The 23,471-nt window shown below is 33.9% G+C and overlaps 1 protein-coding gene across 1 annotated transcript in view; it reads right to left on the reverse strand.

The window, feature by feature from the left end:
* Positions 1-3,430: 3,430 nt before the first annotated feature.
* LOC106874332 (zinc finger C3H1 domain-containing protein) overlaps positions 3,431-23,471 on the reverse strand; it is a 68,485-nt gene continuing 48,444 nt past the window's right edge. The window contains exons 22-33 of the mRNA XM_014922023.3: positions 23,201-23,368; positions 22,036-22,217; positions 20,426-20,546; positions 16,747-16,824; positions 16,532-16,632; positions 13,355-13,465; positions 13,137-13,241; positions 10,530-10,787; positions 10,260-10,361; positions 9,439-9,478; positions 5,375-5,437; positions 3,431-4,545 (exon numbers count right to left, since the gene is read on the reverse strand). Of these exons, the coding sequence (XP_014777509.1) occupies positions 4,432-4,545; positions 5,375-5,437; positions 9,439-9,478; positions 10,260-10,361; positions 10,530-10,787; positions 13,137-13,241; positions 13,355-13,465; positions 16,532-16,632; positions 16,747-16,824; positions 20,426-20,546; positions 22,036-22,217; positions 23,201-23,368 (1,443 nt within the window). The 3' untranslated portion in view covers positions 3,431-4,431. The remainder of the gene's footprint in view (positions 4,546-5,374; positions 5,438-9,438; positions 9,479-10,259; positions 10,362-10,529; positions 10,788-13,136; positions 13,242-13,354; positions 13,466-16,531; positions 16,633-16,746; positions 16,825-20,425; positions 20,547-22,035; positions 22,218-23,200; positions 23,369-23,471) is intronic.

The following is a 23,471-nucleotide window of genomic DNA, read 5'->3' on the forward strand; positions in this document are numbered from 1 at the left end:
ATCCAGCAATTTGATACCTTTCATTACCTGTCTAAAGCGTCTCCTTCAATATTGTAGCAGTTGACTATGGGCAACCAGGCTGTATCCTATTCCACAACATATTTTAAGCATTTCAGTAGTCATTCCTGACGGGCCAGATGCTTCCCTTGTCTTCATATCCTTAATTGGTTTATCCATCATGTTACAGTCAACAAGGATAGTTTGTCCTTCTGATGGGTTCACATTAGGAACACTCTTCTTTCCCTGCATTCTCCACATTTAGCAGCCTTTCAATAGAGGCACTGCCATGCTTCTTAGGAGAGGCATGGAATTATGTATATTCTTAAATGTTACACTGAATTTATCAAATGAGAAACAGCTAAAAATAATCAATAAACATAATAACACATAAGTAGTTGCATTTCATCATCATCGTTTAACGTCTGCCTTCCATGCTAGCATGGGTTGGACGATTTGACTGAGGACTGGTGAAACCGGATGGCAACACCAGGCTCCAATCTAATTTGGCAGAGTTTCTACAGCTGGATGCCCTTCCTAACGCCAACCACTCAGAGTGTAGTGGGTGCTTTTACGTGTCACCCGCACGAAAACGGCCACGCTCGAAATGGTGTCTTTTATGTGCCACCCGCACAAGAGCCAGTCCAGGGGCACTGGCAACGATCTCGCTCGAAAACCCTACAAGGCCAGTCAGGCGGTATATATATATATATATATATATATGTCTGTACGTATTGTCGTCGTCGTTTAACGTCCGCTTTCCATGCTAGTATGGGTTGGACGATTTGACTGAGGACTGGTGAAACCAGATGGCTACACCAGGCTCCAATCTGATTTGGCAGTGTTTCTACAGCTGAATGCCCTTCCTAAAGCCAACCACTCAGAGAGTGTAGTGGGTGCTTTTACGTGTCACCCGCACGAAGGCCAGTCAGGCGGTACTGGCAAAGGCCACGCTCATCTCGCTCGAGAAACCTCATGTGTCACCCGCACAAGAGCCAGCCCAGGGGCACCAGCAACGGTCCCGCTCGAAAATCCCAGAACCCCACACAAGAGCCAGTTCAGGGGCACCGGCAACGATCTCGCTCGAAAAACCTCATGTGTCACCCGCACAAGAGCCAGTCCAGGGGCACTGGCAACGATCTCGCTCGAAAAACCTCATGTGTCACCCGCACAAGAGCCAGCCCAGGGGCACCGGCAACAATCCCGCTTGGAAGATTTCATGTGTCGCCCGCACATGAGCCAATCCAGGGGCACTGGCAACGATCCCGCTCGAAAGACTTCATGTGTCGTCCGCACATTATCTTTTTCAGAAAGGAAATTAATGCATTTTGGAATTTTATAGCCAATAATTTTTATCAACTAATTTCTTTCTATAGAACATAGCATTTAGGTAAACTGTAATATGTTAGATATTGCAACCATTAAGAACATCATCCTAGGCAGATTAACTAAATCAAACAAGAGTACTTCTTGAACACATTATTTGTTCATGTACAAACTTTGTTTTTCTAAGTATTTATATACTACAGCAGGAAAATTTGAGTAAATATCTGAAACTTATGATGTTAATATTGTTAATTAAAATAAACTTGTTTTGTTACATTACTTTCAGTTTGAGTCTTTCTTATAACAAATACAGGACGAACCATAAGGGTATTATTTCAAATCATGGATGCAAGCTTGGCTGTGGGGTGAAGTTCATTTCATAACTGTCACTTTCAGGTTCAATGCTACTGAGTGTCAGCTTTAGGGGTGTCTCTTAGGATTGATTGATTACTAGCTTACTGATCTAAACTAAAGACAAAATATCTATTTATGATGACCCCCCACCCCACCCCACCCACTCAAAAGCTCCAAAAAGTCATTTGTTGGACTAAGAAACAAAACCTTTACAAAACAATAATAACCCTTTTTGTTGCCAGATTTTTGTTGAAATACACTGCCTTTGTTTCAATAAATTTTGAAAATAATGAAATATTTAGTAAAATAACTGTCATTAAGATGGTATTTAGAACAAACTTTGATGGAAAATTTTAATTTAGATCTCTTTTTAATAGGAAGTTTACATCAGACAAGTTGCGGCAGTCTCAACTGAGCTGGTATTAAAAGGGTTAATATATTAATATTGATGATGAACACAAACCATGTAATAAGTAAATAATAACAAACAACATTTTTTTTTTATGATGCAAATATTTTTACTGGTTGTTATAAGTATATACATATGTATACATACACAAACACACACATATATATATATATATATATATATATATATATGCACACACTCACATATGTATGAATCTTCATATATGCAGAGTAGGAGAGTAATAGATAAAGATTGAGAAAAAAAAATGTCAAAGTATCCATTATACTATTAAAATGAGTGTGACTGGGATTGTTGCACTACCAATATCATATATGAACTCAGAGAAGAGTGAGGCAGAATATCAAACCACATTGTAGAAGGTTGTGAAATGGATAAGATGATAAAGACTATATGTAGGGATAAACTGCAGGGATAAGTCAGAGAATGATTATAATGACTGATAAAGACAAGTTAAATTTTTAAAAAAATATAAAATAAGGAGAAAAAAAAAAGATTTGCAGATAAACTGCCAATAATAATAATAATAATAATAATAATAATAAGGCTAGGATATCTCTAAGAAAACCTGACATAATTTGTTAAAACTTAGAACAACTTAAATTGTTTTCCATTTCATATTATTTACGCTAGGGATAAGACCCAAGATAGGTATAGCCATATGAATTTAGAATATAGAGGGACAACAATGACAAAGATATCTCCAAAAGTTCACAAAGTAAATAAGATCTTAATTTAGGGGCCATATATAGTATATGAAAAGATTCTGACTTAGGGAGGTGAGTGGGTGTGTGTAGAGAGAGAGATGGAGAGGAAGAGAGTGAGACAGGCAGACAGAGTAAAAGAAAGAGCAAGTACTTCTCCTACTCTGCTTCAAGAACAGTTATCTGTGTGAAGTGGGCCTTCATTGAGGTAGATTGGCATTATGTCATCAAACAGATATTGGTTGTTTTTGTTTATCTTTCTTTCATCAAGTCAGTCAGAGAAATGACCAAGTATATTCAACAATCTGGAACCAGTAATGATCAGCACTGTTGGTCATTTGATAATGCTCAAAAATCTCAGAAATTTAATGCCAGTTTCTTTTTGTTTTCTTTCTTTTCTTCTTAGAATTTTTCTTTCTTTTTCAAAACTCAATATATAACATTTCCTTTGGTTCATAATTTGTTTCAATGTATTATTTTTTAATTTTTTTAAATATAATATAGGTATGGTTTCATTTCTAAACAATGATTTATGTATATGATATATATATATATATATATATGTTTATATATATATCCTGTAAGTTCATTCACAGCCTTTTTTTTTTTATCAGAAAGATTATTTACAGTGAAAATTTTTAATTAAAACCTGAGAATAGAAATTTGATTAGGGCATTAATATATATATAAAAAAAAATCATGAAACTCTTGATGAGGTTATTGAGTAGTTAACTATGAAACCAAGAAGCAACTACAATATAGCAAGAAGACAGCTAAAGTTCAATAATGAAAGTTCAACCATTTACATAAAGTCAGCTTCATCAGGTCCAACTTTCAAATACATACACTCAGGCATGCACACACAGTCATTTTATCTTTTGCACAAGAGAGTGTATTCATACTTAACAAGTGAAATTTGTCTTTTATGTTAAGTAGTTGCCATTGCATTGCAATCATACTTATACACAGAATTTGGTAAATATTGCCAAATATTTCAAGTATTCAATATTCATCTTTCCAGACATTGAGCAATTAATCATTAGAGTTTAAAAGACAACATCAGATAATCTGCAAAGAAGGGAGAAATTAATCCTATACATGAAATACATGGATGCTGTTAGATCTACTTGGATTTTGAGTAAACAGCATCTTGCATTTTCGTTTCTTTTTTATTCTTTTTGAAGGAAAGGAAGTAGAGGAACATAATACTTACTGTGGTTTAGTAACATTACCAGTACTATTCAGCAGTGACAGCAAGAGACCAGGAATGAATTCAGCTTGTTGTAGCAGTAGTAGTAACTAGCCTGTAGTGAATACCAGTGGCCATAATAGACCCATATAACAGAAAAACTGAGATTTGTTTAGATTTGCCAACACAGTAATACTGTGATGGATGTCAAACATTAACTTTTTAAATATTACTAAATGGGTTTGCTTTCAAAATTTATACAAATATACTTGCTTTCCTTAACCAGTCACATTAGTAAAGTGCCAGAAAAGAAAGCCCAAAGATCCAACTAGTAATGTTGCTGAAAGCTAAAATACTTCCAGATTCTCTAATCTCAGTTTGCTGTGGTTTTCAAAGTAGGAAGTAAAAGTTTATCTTTATTTATTTACTGCCTGTCACCTGGAAATTGTCTTCACAAAGCCATCAATATTGAGTCCAAGCTGCTGACAACGCTGGATAATCTGCAGCACATTGGACTTGGCTCCAATAGTCACTTCAAACAACAGGAACTAGATAAAGATAAATAAACAGAAAATGAAAAAAAATATAAAGTGAGAATAAGATGATGAAGAAAAGGAACTAAAACAATGGTTATCAATAGATATCTACAATTATATATTTACTAAAGTATCTTGGACTCTAAGTTCAGAAATATATATATATATATACGACTATTTTTTCTCTGTTAATAGAATGGCCTAAGATAAACTACATTGTAGCTGCTTTTTCTTTTGACCTTACATATTAACTAGTAAAAAAAGAAGTACAGTACTTTAAATCACTGATCTTAAGAAAGTTTTGGTTTCAATAACCAAAGAAGTTGGCCAAATATAAATATACAAACTTTAAGTTGAGAAAATACACAATTCAAGAAAAATAAATAATGTCAACATACAATGGTAATACAGTGTTAAGCATATATAACTAAGATATATATACAAAGATTGGTAACTTAAAGCCATTACTTAATCAGACTTGGTAAAGAACATTCTTCAAGGAGAAAATACAAAGAAAATGAAATTGCAAAAATGGATTGGTTTATTTAAAAGAGAATCAAAATGGAAATAAAAGCTACTGGTTTCTACAAACGAAATACATAAGCTCATTCTTTTAAAAATTTCATTTGTAAATTTAATTTATTTTTGTCCAAAAGAATTTATTAGAAAAAAAAAAGGTGAGTAATGAAGAATTTAATACTAATTGGTAACAATAATAACTAGCTTTTAGCTAGACAAAATAATTTAATAACTATATACATGTCCCCACCAACCAACTAAACTAAACTGTGGACTACTGAATGGAGGGAGAGGGTTAAAAATTGATAAAAATCTTTGTTACATGTTTCCACAATGATACAGCATAGGGTAGCACTCGGACAGCTTTGATAAATAATTGTTGCACCTGCAAGCAGAGTGGATAATGACTGATCCATGGAGAAAATCCAAATATTGAATATATATTATACATGAATATTGAAAGAAGAGACAAAATAATGTCTGAGCTCATTTGGTTTCATTTAATAAATGTTTAGACCAGAGACTTAAGTTAAAAGGCTAAATAACTCACTTTAGAAAAAGTCTACCAAGAACTCATTTGTAGAGAACAGAGACATGGAAGATACTCAGAAGAGTAGCAAATAATCTTTAAATGGTGTATTGTTAAGCAATTATTATACATTTAGATAAATACTAAAATTTATTATTTGCTAACTCAGCTTAATCTTGGTGCAGCATATCTAATACTATTTCAGATATGACAACAGTTTACCAGATTTACAAAAAACAATAACATTATCTCATTACTGATCATGTAATATACAATGATAAAGTTATAGTGTATAACAGAATTTTATAATTCAAGAAAGACTAATAAAATTCCAAGTTATAAACAAGAACAGCCAATCTGGATATAATTTAGCAATACTAACAATCTACTTTCCATCATCCAACTGTACTAGATGCTGTTAGGGCTATCAATAAAACTGTGTTGAAAATCAGGTTCAAATGGTTTCCTATATTCTTAATTCTTTTCCAAGTTTTCCCTTCACTTTAGTAATGTCTCAGTAGAAGCAGTGCAGTGTCAGCATATTCTGCAGGAACATGATGGTAATGCAAAATAAGTTAACCAAATGGTTGCAGTTATTTAAATGTGCATATGTTAGGTGTTTGATCTTACTTCAGTAAGCATCAAATTGTAATTTCTTCTTCCCTTTCCCAACATTGACCTTATGGTTATTGGTGCTGCCCACCTCCTCTTCCAAAGTCATAAAAGAAATGCTAGCTATATATATGGTGCTGGTAATTGTTGGTTGTCAGTGTAAAATAATTAAAGCTTATGTGCCAAGTTTCATTCCGGGAAGAAATAGATAAAAGTAGTTATCTTTTAAGTATCTTTAAAAGCAGTAGCTTTCATTCATTCGTTCTTGCCATATAGTTCACTTCACCTTTGCAGTGAGAAGAATGTTATCAAAACTCAAGCCATTTTTATTTTATGTAAAAGCTTTACAATCAACATGCTATTTGCAGCTTCAGCAGTTGCTAAAAGTGACACATCCTCCAACAAATTATTATGCAAAGCATTGCGATCAGAAATCAACACCTTTACAGCCACAAGATATGATAACTGCAACAATTACAGCTACACAGGCATGCCTGTGGTCAAGAAATTTGCTTCCCAACCACATGGTTTTGCATTCAGTCTCACTGGGTGGCACTTTGGGCAAGTGTCTTCTACTATACCCCAAGGCCAGCTAAAGCCTTGTGAGAGGATTTTGTAGATGAAAACAGTCATGAGTCTATTTTATAAAATGTGTATATGTGTGTTTGTATGAATATTTGTGTCTCCTTGTCTTAACTTCCACATGACAATAGTAAATGAGTGTCACCATCCAAATAATGTCATTCCTTTCAATTGCCTGGCTATGGGGAAATATAAACTTTCACAGAAACAAGTGAGGGTATCTGGCCATAGAAAATCTGTCTCAACCAAATGTCTGACTCGTGCTAGTACAGAAAAGTGGACAGTAAAACGATGATGATGATAATGTTCTATAATCAGATTGTCAGTGTCAGAGGAATGGGACCCATTGACATCACTAGATAGAACTCTCTTTTCAGTCAGCCATATTAGACATTTTAAGCTGAAAGAATAGCAATTTGTATTATCTCATTTCCTGCAGCTTTCCATAAAAAGTATTTTTTCTGTTTTCACCACAGATATTAGTCACTGATTAGTGTAACATCCCAAAAACAACTATAATTCACAAGCACTACATTTTTCTACAACATACAACTGCCCAATTGATTTTGCACACACCTGTGCTTCTCACTCACTCTCTATCATACTTCAGCCTTCAATGCCAGGCATAAAGCCACCTCCACTCCTCTCAAATACATTCCCACTCAATCAAGGTTTTTTCTCCCCTTTCTTTTAAGTTACCTGGTGACCTCAGTGCCAGAGTCATGAAAAAAAGTACCCAGTACATTCTGTAAAGTGGTTAGCATCAAGAAGGGCATCTAGCCATAGAAACTGTGCCAGAGTAGACATTGGAACCTGACACAGACCTGCGCTCATCAGAGTCTGTCAAACCATCCATCCCATGCCAGCTTAGAAAACAAATATTCGATGATGATGATTTAAATAAACCTTTCTCTTACAAACATTATAATTTTCAAACCTGTAGTTTTATGGCCTTTATAAGAACATGTTATTTAACTGGGATCATATCGCTTTGAATTATTGTACTCACTAAGACCAGATAAGGTCTACACTACAACTGAAATGTGGAAAATGAAGGAATTGCTGTAATCTTTGACAGCCTATACATTATTTTCTACTGGTGACTCTGATATGATCTAACCAGCATGCTTTAAAACAGTTCTTAACAGGAGAAATGGAATTCAATACACCAAGTAGGACATACATATTTCTAATGCTGTGAAGCTACATAAATGACTTAAGACTAGACAGCTGTGCCAGGCACTTATTAAAGTTTAATAAGTATCATGCACAAAACTCTAGGCCCTTGAGTCACTTAAAAAAGCTTTATAGCTTATATCTATCACCTTTATAAGGAAGTTGGGGAATTAACTGACTTTGTGTTGGTTTTGACTGTATTTTGAGAAGTGGCTTCATTTGATTGTAATTCTGGGAAGATGAGTGAGCCTAAGAATTTATGGGTGACACACAGATGACACATATTGGAGTTGGGTGGGGGTGAATTAAGCGGGTTTGGATGCAGGTGGGGATAATTTGTCAGAAAACTAGGGGTTGTTACAGTTGTGGTAGAAAGGTCAGAAAAGTGATAGTACATCCATGTCAAAGAAAAAAAAAAAGGTCTTGCTGAGTTTATCTTTGCTAATATATAGTATGGATTATCTGGAGGAATATATTTTAATGCAGTATACAATGTATGTGTGCGTTTGAGTCTGCATGTATAACAGCAGAAGGAATCAACAAGTAGGTCAAAGCTGGTTCTGAAGAAGCCTATTCTTTTGGGATGTAGATTTTTCCAAAGCCAATGAAGAGAAAATCTGCTGTGACAGCTGATTGGTAAGACATCGTGCTTCCATTCCCTATTACACTTGAAACTTGGGATAAATCAACATATAAAATAAACAACAAACATAAAACACACAAAAAAAAAAGATAATTCAACAAAACAGCAAGTTGTGTCTAGAAACAGTTTTCTTCAGTCTGTTGTGATTAATAAGATCTGAAGCAGGAGGAAGGAAGCCACAAAACTCACACAAATTCAATATCCACATGTTTTTGAACATTTAATTTTCATCTCATTGAAATTTGTGAAGTACAAGTAGTAGCAAGTGTGAGTTCAGTGGAGATGAAATAATAAACTAATTTAAATTTCAGTTAAAGAATCCAAACAAAGAGATTTCTTTAGCTATTTCTTTATCAAATTATTTGAAACCATTACAATAAAAACTTAAATACTACAAGAAGATTGCATATCAAGAACACAAGACCAGATATTACTAAGATTTAACAAGAATGCTTCATAAAATTACTGAAAAATTCAGTCTAATAAAAAAAAAAGTGTCATATTTTATATTCACATAAATATTCTAAAAATACAAGTATATACGATTACTTTGATAATTCAATTAATAATAAATTTAAAGAGGAAATCTAAAATATTGACATAGATGAAAAAGATCTCCAAGGAGTCTGCTCCAGTAAAGCAAAATTATAAGTACTTGCTTTGTAATTATTCAACTTCTTTTTCTCTCTACAAATATAAAACTGTGCCTATATTACAGATTCTCATTATCATTAATTAACATAGGTATATTAAATCTATATCACAGTAAAAAAAATTTTTAATTTTATTTGGCACTAACCTACACTAGTGTAAGGAAACAGAGTTACATTGAGAAATTACTAACCTCAATCTGGCTACATCTAAGGACTGTCAATGCAGTTACTCTGAAAGCAAACAGCACAACATTAGTAAAGCTAATTCACATTTCAAATGTCTATTCTCAATCACATATTACATAACAATCAAAATGTATTTCTTTAGAGAAAGTGTCTTTCACTGAGAAAGGATAAATAAATCATACAAAAATCACCCTTACTGACAATAGTAGTAAGATAAAACAGTAAACGAATCCAAATTAAAAAAATTGGCTATAAGAATACATTCAAAAATCATACAATACTTAATGCAATCAAAGCCTTTATAAACTGGCTTCAGCTTTACAGCAAAAATCTCATACTAAATCCCGACTTTCAATTCGCTTGAGGTTAAAATGTGATCATTTCACATTGGTTACTACCATTACAGTTGTTTTTATAACAATACAAGTAATTTTTATTTGCCTGTCATGGTACTTAAATGAGAATGAGATGTAAGGTGACAATGTTTTTGAGATTCCAGTTCGAATGACATGAGTGTTTTTGTTTCACTTTTGACATTTAATTCTTAAATAGTGGAGGAGATATGATGTTGCTGTGGGCTGGAAGTATGCAAGAAGTTAAAAATTTTTTTGACTAAAACACAACTGGGACCCTAAGTAAGGCATGTGTAAAATTTGAATGAAATTGGTTGTGCAGTTCTGGAGTTTTAGAGATTCACACACACACATTCTCAATTATATATATATATATATATATATATATATATATATATATAGATAGATAGATAGATAGATAGATAGATAGATAAGGAATAGCCAGTGAATAAATGGTTAAATAGGTTTCTTACTTGTTCCACAAACTGATACAAGGAAGTTTTTCATGGACCCCAGTTTGACAAAATGATAAAGCTCTCCACATATCATTACAGCTCACAGCCAGGTCAACAGCTCTGGTTAAAAGGATAAAAAGAGAGAATAATTTGCAAGAATTTACAAAATCAAGAAGAAATATTTTGAATATGAATATTATTTCTTGTATACTATAAAGAATTTTCAAGTATATTCATAAAGTGTACATATTTATATGTATATATAAATATAAATGAAATGGACATTACCTGAGTATGAGTTCAATATTGTTAGGCATGATAGTAAGGAATTTATCATAAGCAGCCATCTTCTGTTCAGTTGATTCCAGACAGTTAATATAAAGATCAATGATTTTGTTATGATGCTGGTGGTCATGCCAGTATCGAGAAGTAGAGGTCTCCACTCGACTTGGAAGGCAAGTCAAGCTACGAATAACGAGGCTTTGAAGTTTATCAGCAGCACTGTTTCCTTCATGAGCTGCTTGGCGAATTTGATAGTTCAAGTAACTGAAAAATAGAAGTAAAATTTTATTTACATTCTCAGTTGCTTGTTTAGCCCCAGATCAGCAGCAACCAACTCCTCTCTTCTACTTAGATATGATAGATGATATTAACAACTTTCAGAGACAAATAAAAAGTTTTATGTTTAATATGTTTAGATATATTGAAATAAGCACAGGCATGGCTGCATGGCTAAGTTTACTTCCTAACCACATGGTTTCAGGTTCATTCCTCTGGCATAGTACTGTGGGCAAATATCTTCTATAGCCCTGGGCCAACCAAAAAGCCTTAAGTGCATTTGATAGACAGAAACTGAGTGGAAGCCCATTGTATATGTGTATATTTGTCTCCTTGTCTTGACATTACAGGATTCATGTCAATGTCAAATAAGCAGTATTATTCATTTCCGACATTCTGTGTGAACATATTATATTACCTTGCTTAAAATCAAGAAACGGTTGGCTACACAAAAGGCCACCTGCAGTAGAAAATTTGCCTTAAACTTCGTCTGACCCATGCAAGCATGGAATAGTGGACATTAAAACAATGATAACATCGAGTGTGTTGAGAGAAAATATTTACTTTCTATAACATAACTCAGATCCAATGTTTTATATCAGTTCATCTTCCCTATGGTTCTTGGCTTCTCCAGTCATCCCCGTCCTGGATCTTCCTTGCTAACTGCTTCCTACTTCATCCAGATCTTTATCTCCTAAATGTCACATCAACAAAAATTTCATGGTTTCCTTGCTTCCTTTTATTACGGAGATTCTATTTGAAAAACTAACAGGCAATGTTCTGCCAGGGTCTTCTGAAAGTATATGTAATCTTGTGCTATATTCTTTGTTTGATCTCCATGTTAATAGTCTGTTTGATATGCTCTCATAAGGCTTTATCATTGATTTTCTTTGGCTAATAGATTCTTAATATCTTCAGTGGCAGTAGCTGAAGGTCTGGTTGCTTTTAAGACTGGCTTTTATATATCTGCATGTCTCCACATTTGAATTGAAGACATAGATCTTAGTGTTCCTGGGAATTAGTCTTGACTTGCAGGTGTCATTCAACACGAGGAACAGAATTCATACTTTGTCAATCCTGGCTTTCTTGTCAGCATCAGCACTGACTGAATGGTCGAGGTTACCCAAGTATGTAAAGCTTGCATTTTCCTCAAGTGGGTCATCCTTAATATAAACTGGCTTTTCTATGGTAAGTTTCATAACCTTGGTCTTGACTATACAAATGTTCAGGTCACCTTGTGCAGATATTTCTGTTAAGTTGGATACTAATGTGGAAACCATTAAAGTAGTAATTTCTACTGTTGGGTGATCTTTAATCTAATTGTTACAAGTGATGCCACAACAAAAGTAGAAGAATAAGTGTTAAAAAAAAAGACTACAATATTCTGGCAGTCATTTTGGATATATGAAGTGGAACACTTCGTCTCACATTAGCAGGATAGTAGTAAGTCTTTGATTTGGTTTTCCAAGCATCGTACAGTAGAGCAGCATCATTTTAAAGAATTGACCACTTGTTCGCTCACATTAAAGCTCAACAAGAAGTCAATTCACGAATTCTATTTTCTGCAGTTTAAACGCATTTTACCTATACATTTGTCTTGGCTGCTACCTCCTCTCACCACATAACACAAACCTTTAAAGTCAAGAACATATGCATGATGCTGTTTCTACATGTTTGAACTTATATTCACAAATATATGTATAAGCAATTTTATGCAAACCCTATTTTTACTAATATAGTAATCTTAGACTTCATTTTGTTTGAATGCATTGCTGTCTACCTTTTGAAGAAAACATAATTGCTTCCACCAGGTTGGAAGAGGTTCACACATCTGTGATATATAGAAAATAAGGGAAATATATAACCTCTCTGCAACCTATTTTCTATATGGCCAAGGAATGTTGAGTAAAAGTGTACTATGTACTCATTGTAAAAGATGGAAAGCAGTGAAGTTTTATCTCAAGGTACATAGCTACAAGGCAAACATGAAGCAAGATTGAGATAAATGATATGTTGTACACCAAACCTATCCAACCCAAGGAAACTTTGTAAGACATTAAAATAATAAAAATTACATTTCCATCCAACAAGAATAGGAAGTCTTCAATAATCTAATGAACAAGCAATAAAGTTAGAATCCTAACCAATCACTCAGTTTAACATTTCAACTTGGTCCTTGGATGCATTTCATATTTAATTGTAGTTTTTACTTCTTTTCCCTCACCACTTGCCCCAGAACCATTGGAAAAGTGCTACAGGCATGTAGCACTTTCCAACTCTAAGATACAGAAAAAATTATCAATTATCAGAAAGAGAAGAGAAGAGAAGAGAACTTACTGTAGCCAAACTTGAGCAATGTCAGATGTTGATTTCATAGTGGACAAAGCAGTTTCATATCCTTCAATTGCTTGACTATAATCACTTTGTAACTCCAATAATAAACTAGCAAAAAACATGAGTGAGAAATTTTGTAGTACTTGGAAATTATTTTAAAAAAGTATTTCATCAAAGAAAGAAATTAACAAACACGAGAAACATAATCACTGAGTACATACCAATAAGTAAGCCAGAAATATAATTGGTTCTTTTGAAGAACTTCTGGAGAAATATTTTCACAATAATCAGGTATTTTATAGTCAAGTGGGATAGTCTGACGAAGTAGACAGCTAGGGAATTAAAAAGAAAAATGACATTTAAAACATAGAAACAATCAAGACATTCTCATGAGAAAGTAGAAGTAATTAGCTATATGGAAAACTCTTTTAAGATGACAAACTATGCATTACTAACAATATATTTTGTTACCATCAGTACATCAATGAAGACTAACTAAAACACAAACAAGATGCTGAAAATGAGGACATCAAAAATCTTGGACTTAGAACTATGTAGAGAGCAGAAGACTAGCATCTTAAGCTGAGAGTAGTATGCTTTCAGATGAAAGTGCCAGATTTCAAGAACCCCATGCTGAAAGCCAAGAATTCTAAGAGATTTACAAATATTTCTGAATACTGGAAAACTTTTAGTAACCATAGAATTCAATAGTGGACATTGCTACTTCATTTTTGTATGTGTGTGGTGGGGGTTAAGAGACAAAAGGAAAAAAAAAACCAGGAATTTTTATGCTTTCAACACCAGCCCACCCATGACCATCTTTGGTTAATTATCACCTAATTAAACACTGACATATAGATACAAATCTCTTTAACCATGTTATTTATAATGGGATTTGACTAATCAAATGCTTAACATACACTGTCCAACATTGTTAGAGTGAATAGAACGGTCAACAGATATTTTGGTTATGTTTACACATTTTTTTTTTTACTTCTGCGACGTACCACTCCTTTTACAATGGATACAAACTTCAAGGTTAGAATAAATATTAAAAAATGGATCTCAGTTATATTTCTGGGCGTCAATTTCAGTTGTTCCATCAACTGGACTGTCTGCTCATTAACTTAATAAGTGGCTGACTACTTCACAAAACACATGTAGTCTTAATGCAATCTTAAGGCAGAATAAATGTGAGAGTTTGTGACAAAACCACTGAAATACAAGTACAGTCCATTCAAAGGGGTTCTTTGTAGTTTCCAGTTTTTTCCACTCCACTTAAATGATTTGGATTGACCCCAGGCTGTTGGTATAGGACACTTGTTCAAGATGCCACACAGTAGGACCAAGCTTGCAGCTTCTTGATTGCAAAGTGAACTTCTGAACTATTCTAGCATACTGAATCTACAAGAGTTACAACAGTGACAAGAAGGTGATGGATTTTCAAGGACAGAAGTGACCAAAAGAAATTTTAAAATACAATTATAATATGGTGGAATTAGTACCGAATGATTCCATTTCTAATAGAAAAAACAACAGTAAGGAATGTAATAACAAATTGATTTCAAAAAGAGAATAGATTTTGAAAGGACCCAGGACCAATCAGTCTTCTTGGGGACTCAAAATTCATTGACTGTTTACTTTTGTTTATTTCCATTCAAGTGTTTGAAATAACTGTACACACTAATCACTAAAGGAAAAAAGGTGACAGCTTATTGAGTCATGCCTAGAAGAAATTCAGGGACTTTTTGTAACAAACATCATAATGGGAAGTACTCAGGATTATCAATTACTAGAGTACTAATGAATCCTTTGATGAAACTTTGTTTTTCCAGCATTATGACTAAACACATTCTCTAAAACATTAAATTTCCACATACAATACACCAACAGTACACCAGTACAAAGGAAAGAAAATTATGATCCATTATTTAAAATGGACACATTATATTAGAAACTGAGGCATAGTTTCAAGGAATATAGAAGCAATATGACTGTCTGTTGTTTTGAATAGTTTGCTACACTACTGAAGACAGGTTATTCAAATAATAATTTGGAATAGAAGCAAAAACTGGTAACAGGGTTAGCGCTCTGAATTTGACTATTTCTTTGATAATAAAGAAACAATCAAGTCACAAAAGAGTATGCCATGAATGCTTATATCAATAAAAGGAAGCTCCCAGTGCATATGAAGTAAACTGACTTTCCACTGTGCATCCAGTAACATTGACATCTGCAGCAAAGGATGTTTTACAGCTTTCCACAAAAGAAAATATAAGATAACATTTGTATATAGAATTAAATTTTACAAAATATTCTCAAATTTACTTGTTTTCAATTTCTTTTTCATATAATTTACCGCAACAAGTTACCTAAAGGAAAGCCACCTGTTTATAATTAGTAAATATTTTCATCACTAAGCTGTTTGTGTGTGGAATTTTTTTTTTGTAAGTACTTATTTCATTTTCAAATTTTTTAAATTATATTTTAATTAAATAATTAAATATTATTTGGTGTTATTAAGTACTTGTTTTGCACCCACTCAAGTTCAATTGAAAATCTAATGACATCTTTGATGTCCTTTACAATTTTGTTACTTATTTCAGTTGAAAATTTACTAGTAATTCATTTAATAGAAAGATATTAAAAAAATTAATTTCACATTTCACTTTCAGTTGTATGTAGTTTTGAGATAAAAGTTCCATCACAGATTTACGTGAAAACCCTTTGTGTTCCAAACACAAACTTGATATAATAAACCAAAAGTTACAATTGTTTTACAAACAAGACTTATATTAACAATTTAGAATTTAATTGAAACACATGGTTAGAAATACTATAAAAATAAAATAAAAACATATTAAATCATTTCCTTAATTTCAATGGATATGCTTTCTTAAGAAAGTTTTCCAAAACTGAAGAGATTTCAGGACAATTAGTGGCACAAAATTCAAAATATTGATACACTTTATTTATATCAACATATTGTCCTTAGTAATAATTAACTCTTACAGATGAAATAAGTTTCATACTGTTTCCTGCCAAATCAACTTTGCCTTTCATCCTTCTAAGGTCTATAAAATAGAAACACTAGTTAAATATTGGGAACAATTTGACAAAACCTAGCGCCCAAATTTGTGACTTTGTGTCTGTGTTAGAAGCTATTATTTTACTTTGTATGCGTGATAGAATGGAATGTTACAGGTTACAAACGATACTTGTGAAAAGAATTGAACAGGTGATGGTTTATGTTAAAAACAAATGGAGTTGAAAAATGTATTTTACGAAATAATTTCCTTACATTGTGTAGAAGGAGGAATTTTTCAAAGAGTAATATAGACTGATCTAATATGAGGTTTTAGGAAAACCTGTAACCTAAAATGATGATGATGTCTTACCAATAAAGAATGTTTGGATCACAACGACTATCAGTAATGTCTATCAAGAAACAAGATATTGATGCCTGCTCCAGATATCTTAATGCACATTCAGAATCAGTCTGAAATTAAACAAATAAAATCTGTAGGAAAACAAAAACAAAAAGATTTAAAAAATATCAAAATTATAAAGAGAAAAGTATGAAACAAAAGATGGACAGAAATGAAGTCCTCACCAAACTCAATGCCATGTGAGATGCATACAAGTAAAGCTTTGCTGAGTAACATCCAGTTTTCAGTGCCTCATCAAATATCTGTAAAATATTTATTGAAATATAAGTAACTGTTGTAATAATGCACAATAAAGAAGAAAACAGTGAAGTAGAATTAAAAATCTTTTTTTTTCCCCAAGAAAACTGGATTTTTTTTTCTTTTACACAATAAAAAGTGCTACAAATTTTTCATATTTTTTATGAATTATTCAAATATTTTATTGCAGAGCTATTAAAATGTGGAGTTGCAATTTCTAGCTGAGTGAGATAAACTTTCATATTAGCATACCTGTGTAAAGGATTGAGATGTTTCACTTCATCATTTGATCAATGGGTTTCCTGGCTGTTTCACCTGTCACATTTTAAACATATCAACACATCCCCAACATTCAAATAAAGCATATAGTTCAATGTCTATTTACCATATCAATACCAAATGCAATGCGAGATCAGCCACCTCAATCAAAAGCTTGAAGTCAGTACTCCAACAAAAGTCAAATAATCAATAATTAGCATATGGTTGCCCAAGATCAAAGGTGTTTCAGCAATAACCATGCCATCTTTATCTAACAATGTGATTTGACTGAAATTTGACTGCTATTTCTAGCAGAATTAATGAACATCACAGTGTGTGTGTGAGAGAGAGGGAGGGGGATGGGGAGAGAGGGAGGGGGAGAGAGGGAGGGGGAGAGAGGGGGAGGGAGAGAGGGAGGGAGGGAGGGAGGGAGGGAGGGAGGGAGGGAGGGAGGGAGGGAGAGAGAGAGAGAGAGAGAGAGAGAGAGAAAGAGAGAGAGAGAGAGAGAGACAGTGTTCAGCCTTGGTCAAGCAGATCTATGATGACAGTTGTTCTGGTGAACATAGTTTTCAGTCAATTTTCTATGATGGCATGGGCTGCTATTCAGAGTTATTGTCCTCCTAGATGAGTAAGAGGGCCACATCTTACTCATACTTTTCATTTTTGGCATGGTTTCTACAGCTAGATGTCCTTACTAACATTTATCACTTTAAAAATGTGTGTAAGATACATTGTTATTATGGAACCAGCATTAGAGAGATTAACTTGTCAATTGCAAGAGTTCTATGTTCTTTCAAAGCAAAAATGATTGAGAAAGTGAATGGAAGACAGTGTAGAGACCAAGAGAGTGAAAGAAGATTGTATGAATGAGATGAAGGAAACGGTGTAAGAGGATGGCGAAAGAGGTTGTACTGAAAGAGAGACAATAACTACTAGTTGGTTGTTGATAAACAGAATGGAAAAAAACCCCCCAGCATGAGCAGCATAACAGGATTGCAAAAAAGATAAATGATGCTAGCAGTAAGTGATGGACAGAGATGTGAGGGAGGTAGATGTCAATGTAAAGTCACATGGAGCAAGAGATAGCCAGCAATAAATATTGGTGATGCAGGAAGTAACAGATATGGAAAGGTTCAATGCCATCCTTTGTTACACAGATATTGTAATAGAGTGATAAAGGGTGATGGTGGAGGGATTGAATAAGGACAGATGAAATGCCATTCCTCATTATAAAGGAAGCATAGCATAGTAAGACAGAGGGTGACTGAAAATAAGATAACAAAGAGGCCAAAGAATGGGAAACCAACAGGATTACCATGGGCAAAAGACTAAACATAAAAATATACTCTATTTATCAACTTTTATTTTAATGGCCACTTTGATTGCTTTGCACTGATGAATGGTTCTTCTGCAATGTTGCATGTTACCATTCATCATCGCTCTTTATTATCTTTGTGAGTTTTATCTTCTTGAAATGAACATTCACTATATAATTCCATGTTTTTGAAGGCAGCTTTCTCTCTCTTCTGCAGGCTCTAGCCACTTCAAGCTGTTGGAACATTTTTTATACAAACGGCATCCCCCATATGCATCCCATGTTCATACAAATATACCCAATTCCTTCTATATCCAGTTTCTTAAGTTCATTGTTCCTACACAAGATTTTAGAAGCAGCAGAGAAGGATCACTTTATTTGTTTTCTAGCTGGTGCAAATCTTCCACTTTTAAGGCCCATGTCATGCCACACTTAGCATCCCACTACATACGAAAGCATCATACATCCTGCAATTTATTCTGGGGAGAGAGAGAGAAATTCAATGTAGCTAGCAGAAGAAATAGCTCCTGAACTTTTTCCAACATATTCTTACTCTAGTTACATTTTCAGAATACTGAACTTCACTGCTAATTAGGTCCCTTAGGTAAAAGAAGCTATTAGCTACCCCATGTGAGTCTTGCTAATCATTCCTGTGCATGTCATATACGAAGTCAACTTTCTCTACCAGCTTGCCTGTGACTTCATGGACATCTTTTGTATGTCTATAGCTTACACTGGGTACATCTTAAAGGATTTCTACCTAATCTTTTTCTGCACGTCACATACACCCATTTTCCTGATAGTAGCAGCATCACACCTTCCCTGCTTATTAAAACTTTGGTCTTTGCTTACTGAGGCCATTCAATCTTAAGCTTGGCTTCCATATCTGGATTGTCTTCCATCAGCATAGAAGTTCCCAAGGACAGCTGGTCATAAAATTAACTGTTATAGCCTGGAGGACAATAATAAACAGGAGAGGCTGACATCTTAGCTCTGATAGACTGCTACCTGCTTGCTAAATTTATCTGAATTCATTCCTGCCTCTCAACTTGCTGATTTCACCTTACACTTGGCTTCTGCAGCCTTCACAAGCCATCTACTCCTTGCTATCAGAGACCACCATATGCCAGAGTACAGACCCTATCAAAGGCTTTCACAAGACTAACAAATGCTAAAATATAGGGCTTACTTCTAATTATGCATTTCTCTCGCAATTGCTTTAGGAAAATGGCTATGGTACTACCTCTTCTTGGTACAAAGCCAAACTGCACTTTATCTAGGTTAATGCTCTTTTTCCATAACTTTCATAACTTGGACCAACAATTCAAAGCCTCTGCTGTTACCTTTCTCTAGTGCATCTCTTTTTCCTTTCTAATAGGTGATGATAACACTTATGTCAGTCATTTGGCATGACACTTTTCTATACAACCTAACTGACTCCGTACAATCGCTTATAACAGCACTTCCATACCTCATTCATTCTGGTATCAATAGGCAAGGGTACCATTCTTGTGTACACATTTCTCAATTCTCTCTTGCACAATGCTTTGCAATTCAGAATATCTCACACCTGATCCTCATGCTGGAGTACTTGTGCAAACCTATTACTTTCCGTTTCTCTGCTTGTTAAGTATATTCAATGTCTAGCTTCTTTTCTAAATGATGTACTTTGCTTCAGCCTTTTTTCCAGTCTCTCCAGCCCCATTTCTTAGCTTTTATAACTTTATCTGCAATACTACTCCAGCACCATATTACTTTCCATCTGGCAAGAATCTTCCATCAAACACAGCTCTGATCTGTGGTCCTCATAAATTGTACTGTAGAAATATTCTGTCTCAACTCCCCATTCCTGTCATGTGCATCAACTACAATTTTGAACCAACAGTAGGCGTGATCCTTAGACAGTGTGTTTAGACCTACATTATTCAATATATACTTTTTAAATTTAAGGAAAACCACAATTTTTAGCATGGTTATAGATAGTGAGGAATAGAAATGTCTAGTATAATAGATATGTGTAACTTAATACAAACCTGCCAAACAGCAGTAACGTTCTTGTCTGCTGAATAAAATTCAGCCATTGAGAGCCAAACGTCATCCAAGTGTGGCCACTTCATTAACACTTCACGCCCTATAGAAAGGGCTTCATCCATTCTGAAAATAACATTTATAAACAAATCTATTAATGAAATACATTCTTTGGAATAAAAAGCAATGATATACAGGACATATGTCTACTGAAGGTAACTTAGAATAGAAACTTACCTTTTATCTTGAGTCAAACAGATTCTTTGGAATGATGGTGACTCACATTCCTTGGGGAAATAAACTGGCTAAATATTTGAATTTCCATTTCATATTGCATTAAGAAAAGGTCAGTGATCCTCAATCAAAATAGATGCAAACTTTAACGATTTCCAAACATGCAAAATAATTTCACTGCTAGACTTTAAAACCACCTCCGTGAATCCTCCAATCAATCACTCCGCAACAAAAATAGTATCATATGTAACCACTTCCACTGAACAGGATAAAAACTGTTACTACATTCCACCTGTTTCACCACCATGTAGCCAGTCATGAAGTGAGTACTACTCTAGCCACACCAATCCAACAATATAACCAGTCTTGACAGTGTCTCTACTATTACCCCAAAATAGTATACTGAATATTAGATCATAACTACCAAATTCTTCAATTTTCAGCTCTACTGGGATCTATCTCAATGTACTAGAAATGTGAATCAGTGCTTCCTATTTTCAATAAGAGTAATCTTACTAACTACTTTACTGTTCATTCACTTCTAATATCTTAAAAGTTGATGGCAATCTTATCACCTGAAGATTATCTCCCCTCTCAGTAACCGTTTATACAGCTTTGGTAGATAAAGTAAAAATTTCTCTTAAGTCACACACCAATTCTCCATCGACATTGTCTTTTACATCAAAAAGTCCTTTAGTTGTGCTTGAGATGAAAACCCACCTAAGATTACTCATCACTTTAATTAAAGTAAAAATCAAAACTTTTCTGCAAGACAACCACATTGCAGCAATGAGGTCTTCTCAGATGTTATAAATACTCCTACACACTTCTTTGCTGTTAATTTTAACTACAAACACTTCTCTGTAGATACCACCACATCTTACACCTTGAGCTTCTTCATACATGTAACCTAATAATGTGTTGATTTGAAAAAGAGATATGAAAACGTCTAAAATCTTCAAAGTGCTAGGCCTTATGATCTCCTATGTTGACTTCATCTATACAGCATTGTGAAAATTCAAACTCAGTACATTTCATGCCTAGAAATATTCTTGATCATCCACTGGCCCTCTACTGCAAAGTAGCTGTCATACACATAAAAAAAATAATAAAAAAAAAATAAGTGCTGTGCACTTAACACTTTCATGATCATTCTTCCCAGAAATGTAACCCACTGGAATTTCCTCCCAGAGAAGTTCAGGGAAGCTTGTCCTCCTTCTTTAAGACAAAATAGCAGCCAGCTCAAGCTTCGATAACTCTGTAATATCAGTTATAAAAGTAAAATAGCTTAATTCATTTGTTATTGATCTTGTCAAATATATAGGATATACATTTGTTCTAAAATGTAATTATAAGGGAATAGAAAAGACAAGAATTATACCTGGACTGACTGTGAAGAAGTTTTAGAAAGCTACAGTAGACTTCAGAAGACACTTTATCATGCTCATCAGTTCTTTCACCATCAGTTTGTAAACAGAAGGTCAAACAATCTTCATAAAGCTTCTGTAAGAATTTGATATCACACTGCAGCTTGGAATGGCTATACCAATCTATGTGGAGAGACTGGGTAGACAACAAAAAAAAAAATTTGAGAGAGTAAAAGAAAATGGGGAGAGAAAAATAAGAAAGAAAGAGGGCAGTTACTATACTTTCAGTTATATAAAATAATCCTGGGTCTTAAAATATGACAGATTATTCTTGACTAGTTTAAGAGTTCTAAATAGTTTTGTATCAATAGACCCAATAAAATTACCAAATATTTACATGGCAAGGTGAAGAGTCCAAGTATAACAATTTCTTTTAAGATGCTTTAATAACAATTAAAGAAATTTGTTTAAAAAATAGAATCAAAATATTGAAAGAGAACATAAAAAAAAACCACTTATAATAGTTCAGTAGTTTATGAGCTGCTACCATTGGGAGTCTGAGATCAACTATCACATTCATTGCAAACTTGGCAAATCTTCTATTGACCTACAGTTACACATTATAATGACACTGCTACTTGTATAACAGATTATCATCTTAGGAATTTACCATTTTAATACAAAGTTTTGACATGTGTTAAGAAGTCTGCTTCTTAATTATGTGGTTTTGGATTCAGTCCCACTGCATAGTACCTCAGGGTAATATATTTTCTCATCCCTCCTACCCATGACCCAGAGGACATGCTGGAGCAAAACAAGTATTTAGCTGCTAGACATTTCAACTGAGTAGAATGAAGAAATATGAAAGTGTATGAGTCAAGGACAAAACATGCTGCCCAAACCAGAAATAATATTCATAACTTTATGACTGTGAAACCAACACTAGGTCGCATACCTTCACACTCTCACATAACATATATATGTATAGCTGAGCCTTTATAGATATTGCCGATACATGAATATATATAGCCACATAACATATCAACATTATCTACAGAATAGTGGATTAGCTAAGCTATGTAAATGTCAAACTAACACAAAAATACTAACAGCTTTTAAATTTGATAATTTTAGTATGCCATTATTACAGTCAAATCAACAATAACTAATAATACTGACCTTAGGGAACAAATGGTCAAGAAAATGACCTGTTGAATCATATAGTTGGTCAGGTAACCGCTGAAATTCATGTAAATAGATATAGCAGAGCCATAACAAAGCTCGATCACTTGGGCGTAGCATTGACATCAATTCTTCATCATGAGAGGAGGGAGTTTGCAGTAGATTCTTTGAAATGAGAAATGAGATCACAAGATTAGTGGATAAAATCATGTGAATGCTGAATTACATACAGGAATGATTTTCAGTTCAACACAAAAGAAAAAAAAGA

The sequence above is a fragment of the Octopus bimaculoides genome, chromosome 2 (assembly GCF_046866305.1).
Source record: "Octopus bimaculoides isolate indiv1 chromosome 2, ASM4686630v1, whole genome shotgun sequence".
Taxonomy (NCBI): Eukaryota; Metazoa; Mollusca; class Cephalopoda; order Octopoda; family Octopodidae; genus Octopus; species Octopus bimaculoides.